Here is a 12,186-nt window from a genome sequence, read left to right on the forward strand (position 1 = left end):
AAAAAAGTGGTATTAGTCTATCCACAAAGCCTATGTATTTTACTTCTATGATCTTTCTTCTCTCAGAGCCTATTTATTGTTTTCTTAACATAACAAGGGGATAGCCTGAATATACATATCTGAATATATAGATATATACATATACATACATAAAAGAAGGAGGAGTTTAGAAAGCAGAGTAGTTTGGAGGTGAATTAGCAAGTGGGTCTCAATCTTTGAAAACCTTTTAGTGAAGCAACAGAATATAATCCCATGTAGCCTAACTCCATAACAAATAATTTAACAAAGTATCAGTTTGTTGGGCGCCTGGGTGGCTCAGATGGTTAAGCGTCTGCCTTCGGCTCAGGTCATGATCCCAGGGTCCTGGGATTGAGTCCCGCATCGGGCTTCCCGCTCCTTGGGAGCCTGCTTCTCCCTCTGTTTCTCTCTGTCTCTCATGAATAAATAAATAAAATCTTTAAAAATAAAAAAAAAAAGTATCAGTTTGTTTATTTCTTACTTACATAAATTAAGGTATTTCTGATTGGGCAATTCTCTCCTGAGAATTGGCTCAGGGATCCAGACTTCTACCCTCTAGTGGCTCCGTGATTCCCTAGAGCCTTAAAATCCTCAGCTGGATCTTTTGCATCTGGCCAGCAAATGAGGGAAAAGAGGATTATTTCACAGTAGGTGTTTCAGAGCGAGACTGGAAATGGCATACATTGCTTTAGCCCGAAATTTAGTCATAGGGCAAGACTATTGCAATAAAGGTTGGGAAATGTGGTCTGGTTGTGTGCCTGGGAGGAAAAGGGCATGGCTTGGTAACCAATTAGATAAATCCACCAGAAGTACTGAGGTTTATGGTGATTACAGGTCCCTGCTAAAAAAAAGTTTAAATTATAATTAGTATTTGCTACTTAAAGACAAACATCACAGATGGGCCTTATTATACGGTCGCATACCCTTTCCAACTTTGTTTGGATTTTCCTCAAGATCAAACATACATCACCAACTAACTCAAAAAACTGGAAACCTCTTCCTGTATCAGCTGAAGTGCATAATGCATGTAAAGATGTCAATTATTCTTGTTGAACTGGCAGAATATGAAAACAGATGGTACTGGTCTCCTGTTTCTGTCCACAGACAGCAGTAAATACCAGTTGATAGTGCATGAGAAATATGTGACTTCAAGGGATGGAAACAAATTCATATGCGTGTGAAAGCAATTCTATAAGGATGAAACTAATAGTAATCTTCTAAGTTTATTTTCTGCAAACAGGCTGGTAAAACCCTGATAGTTTGAGCTATCCTATCAGATATATTCTTAAGAACTAGAATTGGTGGTCTCTGGACTAGAGCAATACCAGATTTCATTTCACAAAAGGATAATTGGCATCCTTCCTGTCTCCTCTCCCATACTGATCCACAATGGAAAGACTTGGGAGGTGGGGAAGAAGGGAGAGGAGTCTGGCTACTGTGTGGCCACAGAAAATTAGACATAGAGGTGATTATTTTCTGGAACTGTGGGAACAGCAGGAATGAGGAGAGTGTGGGAATGCAGGGAGCTTGCAGAGTCGAAGAGAATGAGTTTGGGATGATCTGTGTGTTCTGAGCAGGACTTCCAAATACAGAGGGAGGGAAGATTTTGTAATCATGGAGAAGTGAAGTATACAGGGATTATGCAAATAAACTGAAGGTTTTACCTGAAAAACTGACCGGGACACTGCCCACAACTGGCTTTTACCTGCTTTCTGAAGTAAAGAGATGACTTCATTGTAAGGAGCAAAGATTGGTAAACTTTTTCTCTTTATGGTACAACATAAATACAAGGTTCACTCAAACTCACTAAAACATGTAAAAACGTGAGTAGAGAGAAGGGAAAAAAAGCTGAAAGTCTTTTATTTTTTTAGTTTAAATTCAATTAGCCAACACATAGTACATCATTAGTCTCAGATGTAGTGTTCAACAACTCATCAGTGGCGTATGACACCCAGTGCTCATCACATCACATGCCCTCCTTAATACCCATCACCCAATTACCCCATTCCCCCACTCACCTCCCCTCCAGCAGCCCTCAGTTTGTTTCAGATAGTTAAGAGTCTCTCATGGTTTGTCTCCATCTCTGATTTCTTCCCATTCAGTTTTCATTCCCTTCTCTATGGCCCTCTGCCCTGTTTCTTATATTCCACATATGAGTGAGATCATATTATAATTGTTTTTCTCTGATTGACTTATTTCACTTAGCATAATATCCTCCAATTCCATCCACATCATTGTAAATGGTATTCATCATTTTTGATGGCTGAGTAATATTCCGTTTTATCCATTCATCTGTTGAAGGACATCTTGGCTCCTTCCACAATTTGGCTATTGTGGACTTTGTTGCTATGAACATTGGGGTGCAGGTGCCCCTTCGTTTCACTGCATCTGTAAACACCTAGTAGTGCAGTTGTTGGGTCATAGGGTAGCTCTATTTTTAACTTCTTGAGGAGCCTCCATACTGTTCTCCAGAGTGGCTGTACGAGCTTGCATTCCTATCAACAGTGTAAGAGGGCTCCCCTTTCTCCGCATCCTCACCAACATTTGTTTTTTCCTGTCTTGTTAATTTTACCCATTCTAACTGGTGTAAGGTGGTATCTCATTGTGGTTTTGATTTATATTTCCCTGATGCTGAGTGATGTTGACCATTTTTTCATGTGTCTTTTGGCCATTTGGATGTCTTCTTTGGAGAAATATCTGTTCATGTCTTCTGCCCATTTCTTGACTGGATTATTTTTTGGATGTTGAGTTTGATAAGTTCTTTATATATCTTGGATACTAGTCCTTTATCATTTGTCATTTGCAAATATCTTCTCCTGTTCCATAGGTTGCCTTTTTAGTTATGTTGACTGTTTCCTTTGCTGTGAAGAAGATTTTTATCTTGATGAAGTCCCAAAAGTTCATTTTTGCTTTTGTTTCCCTGGCCTTTGGAGACGTGTCTAGCAAGAAGTTGCTGTGTCCGAGGTAAAAGTGGTTGTTGTTTGCATTCTCCTCTAAGGTTTTGATGGATTCCTATCTCACGTTGAGGTCTTTCATCCATTTTGAGTTTATCTTTGTGTATGGTGTAAGAGAATGGTCCAGTTTCATTCTTCTGCATGTGGCTGTCCAATTTTCCCAGCACCAATTATTGAAGAGACTGTTCTTTTTCCACTGGATATTCTTTCCTGCTTTGTCGAGGATTAGTTGACCATAGTGTTGAGGGTCCATTTCTGGTTCTCTATCCTGTTCCATTGATCTATGTGTCTGTTTTTGTGCTAGTACCATGCTGTCTTAATGATTACAGCTTTTTAGTATTGCTTGAAGCCAGACATTGTGATGCTGCCAGCATTGGCTTTCTTTTTTAACATTCCTCTGGTTATTTGGGTTCTTTTCTGGTTCCATACAAATTTTAGGATTATTTGTTCCAGCTCTGTGAAAAATGTCAGTAGTATTTTGGTAGAGATTGCATTGAATGTATAGATTGCTCTGGGTAGCATAGACATTTTAATAACATTTATTCTTCCAATCCATGAGCATGGAATGTTTTCCCATCTCTTTGTGTCTCTCTCAATTTCTTTCATAAGTAGTTTTTAGAGTACATATCCTTTATCCTCTGTGGTTAGGTTTATCCCTCTGTATCTTATGGTTTTTTGGTGCAGTTGTAAATGGGATCAATTCCTTAATTTCTCCTTTTTCTGTCTCATTGTTAGTGCATAGAAATGCAGCTGATTTCTGTGCATTGATTTTATATCCTGTCACTTTGCTGAATTCCTTTATGAGTTCTAGCAATTTTGGGGTGGAGTCTTTTGGAGTCTTCCATATAAAACATCATGTCATCTGTGAAGAGTGAGAGTTTGACTTCTTTTTTGCCAATCTGATTGCCTTTTATTTCTTTTTGTTGTCTGATTGCTGAGGCTAGGAATTCTCGCTCTATGTTGAACAACAGCGGTGAGAGTGGGCATCCATGTTGTGTTCCTGACCTTAGGGGAAAAGATCTCGGTTTTTCCCCATTGAGACTGATATGCACTGTGGGCTTTTCATATATGGTTTTTATGATATTGAGATATGTTCCCTCTATCCCTACACTTTGGAGAGTTTAAATCAAGAAAAGATGCTATATTTTGTCAAATGCTTTTTCTGCATCAATTGAGAGGATCATATGGTTCTTGTCTTTTCTTTTATTAATGTGATCTATCATGTTGATTGATTTGCAAATGCTGAACCACCCTTGCATCCCAGGGATAAATCCCACTTGGTCATGGTGACTAATCCTTTTAGTGTACTTTTGGATCTTATTGGCTAGTATCTTGGTGAGTATTTTGACATCCATGCTCAAGGATATTGGTCTGTAATTCTCCTTTTTGATGGGGTCTTTGGTTTTGTGATCAAGGTAATGCTGGCCTCATAAGTAGAGTTTGGAAGTTTTCCTTCCATTTCTATTTTTTGAAATAGCTTCAGTAGAATAAGTATTAATTCTTCTTTAAATGTTTGGTAGAATTCCCCTGGGAAGCCATCTGGCCCTGGAATCTTGTTTTTTGGGGAGGTTTTTGATTACTGCTTCAGTTTCCTTGCTGGTTATGGGTCTGTTCAGATTTACTATTTCTTCCTGTTTCAGTTTTGGTAGTTTATAAGTTTCCAGGAATGCATTCATTTCCTCCGGATTGCCTAATTTGTTGGCATATAGTTGCTCATAATATGTTCTTAAAACTGTTTGCATTTCCTTCTTGGTCATGATCTCTCCTCTTTCATTCATGATTTTATTAATTTGTGTCCTCTCTCTCTTCTTTTTGATAACTCTGGCAGGGGGTTATCAATCTTATTAATTCTTTCAAAGAACCAGCATCTAGTTCCATTGGTCTGTTCTACTGTTTTTCTGGTTTCTATTTCACTGATTTTTGCTCTGATCTTTATTATTTCTCTTATCCTGCTGGGTTTAGGCTTTATTTGTTGTTCTTTCTCTAGCTCCTTTAGGTGTAAGGTTAGCTTGTGTATTTGAGATTTTTCTAATTTTTTGAGACAGGCTTGTATTGCAATATACTTCCCTCTTAGGACTGCCTTTGCTGTATCCCAGAGGTTTTGAACCGTTGTGTTTTCATTTTCATTTGTTTCCATGAATTTTTTAAATTCTTCTTTAATTTCCTGATTGACCCATTCATTTTTTAGTAGGATGCTCTTTAACCTCCAAGTGTTTGAATTCTTTCCAAATTACCTCTTGTGAATGAGTTCCAGTTTCAAAGCATTGTGGTCTGAAAATATGTAGGGAATGATCCCCGTCTTTTTGAATTGGTTGAGCACTAATTAGTGACATGGTATGTGATCTGTTCTGGAGAAAGTTCCATGTGCACTCAAGAAGAATGTGTATTCTGTTGAAAAGCCCAAAGTCTTAATTGGAGATATAGTTACACAGTTTCATGAAAGAGACACATATATACTAAATAGTATTTCTTAAAGTAAAAAGTTGTATTTTATATGTGTCCTTTGACTCAAATTCTTCTTTGTGCACTGAACCACTACTCATAAATCATTTCTTGGTTGTTCACCTAAAGCACAAAGTTGGGGCTAAATTCATCTCCTCCAAGAAACAGCATCCTCCTGTGCATATCAAATCATTATGTTTGCCATGTTATATTAAATGTATTATTATATGTCACCCATCCTGAGCTCTGTGCACTTAATCTTTATATCCCCAGTGCCTCCCACATAACCTAGCACAAGATAAATGCTCAGTAAACAGTTTTGGTATTAGCTGGAACTGGGTTGCCCTTACCTTCAGGATTCTGTTAATGTGCAAACATCTTGGAAGAGGTAACACATCACATCAGACTCATCCCTAACATTTGCAAAGTCAAGAGCACAAATGGAGGCCCACATATCATAGACCTAAATATTTATAATTTCTAAATCAAGCTAACAAACTGTTAAATAAAATGTAGCTCTATCTTCCTGCCTCAACAAATAAATGTGCTTTTATATTGATGAGATTAAAAATGTGCAACAGTTCTTTTTTAATATGCTGTAAGTTGGCAAAATATCAAAGATAATACAACTTAATTATCAATATGTATATATAGGTGTTCTGGGTGGCAGTGTTTAGGTTTCAAAGTAAATATATCAATTTCATAAATTATTGTATTTTTCTTTAAGAAAATGTGTATTTTCATCTTTATTTTAGCATGGTTACAGATTATGCAGTTATAATAAAACATTTTAAAAGTTTTGCATTCTATCTACAGTCATGACAAATAATACAACCTTCCCCAAGTCACATGATGTCTGCTCTCTTTAATTTTTTTCCTGGTTTAAAAAATTTAAATATACCTTGTCATTGAACTCTTTTCTATTTCTTTTCAACCTTTTTTTCCCCCTGAGGTTCACTTACAGTTTACACATATTCTTAATATTTAAAGGATTAAAAAATAAAATGTTACTCAAAATTGACATGATTTGAATAAAGATGTAATTTAAATTATAAATACAAAAAATTTAAAATTATTTCCATTGTGTGCTTTCAGATATAGTTCATATATGGTTTGCAGAAAGTTACTTTCTTCTAAGACATTTAAAAATATTTACTAAAATGAGGACAAAATGCAATTATCTCATATAAATTTTTATGTAAATCATTTGAATAAACAAAAATTTAATGAGTTAGAACTCATAAATCTAAATTTCAAAAATAAAACTATTGATAATTCTAGAATTCAATAGATATCCAGTTGGCAAGGAATATGAGGCTTCATGTATATTACATCTAGAATTACCCATATACAAACTTTGAGAGTAATGGGAATCATTTAATAGTCAAAATATTCCCCAGGCAGCAAGTACACCTGTTTTGCATGCTGTATTGATTCATGAGTGCCTTCCAATGCATACATTGAAACCAAAGAAAATGGTGCTTATTAAAGCTTGAAAATAATACTTGGTTAGGAAATAACCTGTTGCATTTATGCCATCCAGAGAAAGAACCTGGTGAGTTATTTCGCCCTTTCTCTTACTTAAATGCTTCCATAGCTCAAATTTCTTCCTATACTCCAAAGCAGTATCTATTTCTATTGTTAGCAATGGCAGTCTGCAATCCTTAGTAGCACTTGCGCATAGTCACCTTTTGTTTTTAGGATATAAAACAAAAGATGGTCTAAAGTGTTTCTGTGGGGCTTCCAGGGTGTCAATTATAAGAGCAGGTGGTGTTAGTCACAAACGCAGATGTTTTGGGTTCTGGCTTACTCTGCCAGCACCGAGTGTGAGATCCCAAGTGACAGAGGAATCTACAATCTATTTAATTTTTAAGTTTGTATTTGTGATGAGTAGAGCCCTCTTAGTGTGTGGGTTCTAGGGCAAGGATCTTCTCCTGTCTGGGTTTCAGGGTAGGATTGAATTAAATCCCTACCTATGAGTATATCAAATAAATGTCTTCCCTTAAAGTGTGGAGGGATACTAGACATCTGAGGAGAGGGGTAAGGGAGAACAGACATTAAAAGATAGAATGAATGGAATAAATTTGGAGGGAGTTGAAGCAAAACATCACCTAGTTCATAATTTTGTTTGGGAATTTAGTCTAGAAGTACTATTTATTCTTGTTTCTGTGTATATATGTGTATTCTTTCTCTCACTGCTCTACAAATTGTCTTGAATTAATCATTGTTTAGATACTTTGAAAATGTTCAGTTTGGGGTTGTGTTTATCATTGGGATTTAAGTCCCTCTATAGTTGGGTTTTGGAAAGCAAAGATGCCCTCAATTTGTATAACAATTTAATTGCTTCAATTAGTATTTTCAGTCTAGAATATAAAGTATAGGATGTTTCTACTATAAATCAAAGCCCTTGACTTAAAAAAAGATCCATAGACCTCAACCAGAACTTCTTAGAGGACGCTTCAACATAAATATAGTCTGGGATATTTGGGGTTTGCTTATGTCTATACTTAGGGCCAGAATTGGCAAAGATATTAATATTGGGGGCAGGGGAGGAACAGAGATAAACATGTTCAGTAATATTATTACTTGTCTCTCTTCCCCACTACTATATATCCAGATTAAAGAAAAAAAAAAGAGAAACAATTTTAAGCTACACATTCTAAGCTAGAGAGAAAAAATGTCACATATTAGGAAATCCTGCTAAAGAAATGTCAAAAAAAAAGCCACAGGGTGCAAAATAATTTTAGATGAACTTAAAATGGGAAGAAGAAATCATCTGGCTTAGAAGTTAGATATATTTCCTCTCCTTTTCAACTCAATTCTTTAAGTGTTCAGTATCCAGGCCAGAAATGTGATCTACTAATTCACATTTCCAGTATTTATCAAGGATTATGTCTCCTAGTTTGATTCATGTTTTATTCATGCTTAGAGTTTTAATCTGTCTGAAACTTTGCAATAGGCTAAAAGTAGTCAAAATATGAAAGCTTGCAAATAAACAGAAAATTTTTGGCATGTTACAACTCTTAACATCAGAATTCTCACCTTTTTCAGGAAGGCACATTAGAACATGCAAGTTACTGGTCATTACTACTTGATCTGTTCTACATAGGATCTATGGTACTTTTGGGATTTTGTAAAATTTCAGGTCCGTCTTTAACAATTCCCTTTGCTTTTACCTCAAATACACTATTCTCTTCCTTTTTAAAATACTACTAATAAAAGTAGATTGGAATACAGCAGCATTGTTGGCAAACCAAACTTTATTAAATGTTTGATTTTATCTGTTACAGAACATGAGAAGAAGCAGTTATGCAAGAGCACCGATTATATGAATTTGCATTTCAAAGTGAAATGGTTTTATAATGAATATGTGCGAGAACTTCCTGCCTTCAAGGATGCTGTTCCTGAATACTCCTTGTAAGTAGTGATTTTCACCCCCAACTTCTCAATTCATAGTCCTATAAAAATTATACCTGAATTATGCAGCCTTAAAATCTCTTCTCATAGTCTTTGCTTGAATGCAGACATTTCTATTATAAAATCAATATTAAATGACTTGCATTTCTTTGGGACCATATATAATTGAATTGTGTTACACTTTTCAACTATGCCTTAACTCAGATATTCAACTCAAAGAAAAAGAAATACAAAACAGGATATGGTTCACATGATGAGGTTATCTTCTGTGAAAGTGCTCAAGCTCAGATTTTATTGGGAAAATGAGGGTATCTGTATACTGAGCTCTAGAATCAGATTTTCCCTTTAATTCAAACAAAAAATATCTTAGAAATTAATATTTCTAAAATAGAAGTTATAATTAAACAGGTAACATTTTTCATAAACATGCCTGTATCAAATATATTTCTAAGCAAACAAACTTGTAATACTCTGCATCTCGTATTTTTCAGAATTCTATTTAATTTTGTTGAGGAGGGTCTTCCATATACCAGGCACTGTGCCGAATGCTATAGGACAGTAGTGAATAAGATAAAGACCTCACCCTGAAAGAAGCTTGTACTTGATGAGATACTGATAAGTATAAAAATCATGATAAAGCAAGGCAAAATTAAATAAGTACTAATTCAAGGAGCACAAACAAAGTGCAGTGGGTTCTCACAGAAGAGAGACATTACCCCTGTTTGGAGGACTCTGCATAATCTTTATGGATGGAGTAGCACTGATGCAGACTTTGAAAATTAGGTCAGTTGATGACAAGAAAAGCATTTAGATTGAAAGTAAAGTTATGGGCATTATTATGGAAGTAGGAATATATGGGCTATGGTCCATGGGAAATGTCATTATAGTGGGGTATAGAGTATGTTTCCAAAGGAGTAGGTAGCAAAAGTAGTTTTGAACTAGATTATTATAAATAAATGCTATGAAGCTTGCCCCACATTCATGAGGCATTGTGGGCATTGGAAGAGGCAAAGATAGGGCAACAGGAAAGAGATTTAGAAGATAGTAATGTAATGATGAGATTAGAATTTCCCTTTAATGTGACTTTTCTCATAGAAGTTTATAAGATACAGTGGGATACTGGGACTAGTTAAAGTCTGTACACATTAGAGAGTGTTTGTAGTAAGAATGTATAGGATGAGTATGTGTGGGAGAGAGATTTCTGAGGTAGAATTTACATAATTTGTCAATTAATACATATGAGGATAAAAGAAATAGGAAAGAATTAAAGATGAAGTATAAGTGCCTAAGCAGCTGGTAATACTGACTTGGAATAGGGAAGTAAAAAAGAGATGCTATTAGCCAGAGACTTCTGCTTGACTCTGTCTAGACTAACTAAACTACACTAACTAAAATCAGACTGACATGCCCACTGAACACCAATATAAAAGCTGAATAAAATTAAACAGCATCAGAGAGCAATCAATGCAACCAGGAATTGAGAAACTATGGTCCCTGAGAGAAGAGAAATGCATTGAGGTGAATCCTGTATTTGCTTTTTTTTCTCTATCCTCCCAGCTCCCATGCATTTGCCAATTTGCAATGCAGGTCATTGTGACCAAACAGAGAACAGTAGCCTAGCTTATAGCAATGTCCGTGGGGTAGAGAAATAAACATTGTGTTCAGTACTATGAAGGTTGCTTGGACCTGTAGGACCAAAGTCCTAGAGAAATGCAAACCACAGAAAAGTAAGCACGGCACCTTGCATACAGTTTTCTCCCTGAGGTATTTTCTGATTCTTAATCTGCCCATGTATGGAGACTGAGGCAGAAATAAGCAGGTGTAGAAAGAAGCACTGAGAGGATTAAAACTTAAGTAGACACTTCAGCATCCTCACAATGCTGGACAGACAAAAATTAGAGGTGAAGACTTCCTAAGAAACAAGACTTACCAGACTTTCAGGTGAGATCCCTGAGGGCTGTGCCCTAGAAATCAGCCTTGTCTACTTTATAACTATCTCCCTGCAAATACAAGGAAAAATTTAGATTTTCTGTAGAGGAAATAACCAATCAAAGGTTCCATATCTTTTCATAGACAATGTATAATATTCAACAAAAAAATTAAAGACTGCCAGGCAACAGGACCAATTGAATAAAATCCAAGAGAAAAATAGATATTAGACTTATCAGACATAGACTTTGATCTAAACTTCAAAATGTGAGAGAATTTCCACAGAAAAATAGGATTTATAAGAAGAATAAAAGAAAAACTACAGAACTGAAAAATGATGAAATTAGGAATGTAATAAATGGGCTTAATGGCAGATTGTACCTAGCAGAAGAGGGGATAAAAGAAATGGAAGACCTATTTGGAGAAAATATCCATATAAAAACAGAGGAATAAACCAAAAAAAAAAAAAATACAAAATATAGAAGAAAGAATCAAACAAGGGATATATGGGACAAATTGTAAAGGTCTACTACTCAAAGAATTGAGTCCCAGAAAAGGAGAAGAGAGAAGGAACAGTATCAGAGCAGTGTATGATAAGATACTAGGTGTGGATTTTGCAAATTGGATGAAAAACATGAAGCCACAGTTCAAGAATTTCTATAAATCCTAGGCAGGATATTTTTTTTTTAAAGATTTTATTTATTTATTTGAGAGAGAATGAGAGAGAGCACATGAGAGGGGGGAGGGTCAGAGGGAGAAGCAGACTCCCTGCCGAGCAGGGAGCCCGATGCAGGACTCGATCCAGGGACTCCAGGATCATGACCTGAGCCGAAGGCAGTTGCTTAACCAACTGAGCCACCCAGGCGCCCCCTAGGCAGGATATTTAAAGCAAGGAAAACTACCTGTCATTACATCATATAAAGTTGCTTAAAACCAGAAAAGAATAAAAAAAAAATCTTTCCATTTATTGCAGTCAAGGAAGATAAGACACTTTACCTTCAAAGGAGCTGCAGTAGCACTCTTGGATGATTGTTCAATAGGAGGGACTGAAAACCAGAATACACTGCAATGATATTTTTTAAGTGCTGAAAGAAAACAACTAATAACTTAGAATTCTATAAGCATCAAAAATATCCTTTCAAAACAAGATGAAATAAGTATATTTATATAACTGAGAAGCTGAAAGAACCCATTTCCAGCAGACCTTCATAAAAAATATATAAGGCATGCTTCAGATAGAAGGAAAATGAAGATAAAAATGCAGTAATGTGGGGCGCCTGGGTGGCTCAGATGGTTGAGCGTCTGCCTTCGGCTCAGGTCATGATCCCAGAGTCCTGGGATCGAGTCCCGCATCGGGCTCCCTGCTCCGCGGGAAGTCTGCTTCTCCCTCTGCCTCTTTCTCTCTCTCTGTCTCTCATGAATACAT

General features: G+C 36.2%; 1 protein-coding gene across 2 annotated transcripts in view; it reads left to right on the plus strand.

Moving 5' to 3' along the window:
• Positions 1-12,186, plus strand: part of UNC13C (unc-13 homolog C) — a 547,141-nt gene that overhangs the window by 398,971 nt on the left and 135,984 nt on the right. For both annotated transcript variants that reach the window (XM_044917815.1, XM_021693930.1), the window contains one exon: positions 8,705-8,831. In XM_044917815.1, coding sequence (XP_044773750.1) covers positions 8,705-8,831 — 127 coding nt within the window. The remainder of the gene's footprint in view (positions 1-8,704; positions 8,832-12,186) is intronic.

The sequence above is a fragment of the Neomonachus schauinslandi genome, chromosome 9, assembly GCF_002201575.2.
Source record: "Neomonachus schauinslandi chromosome 9, ASM220157v2, whole genome shotgun sequence".
NCBI lineage: Eukaryota > Metazoa > Chordata > Mammalia > Carnivora > Phocidae > Neomonachus > Neomonachus schauinslandi.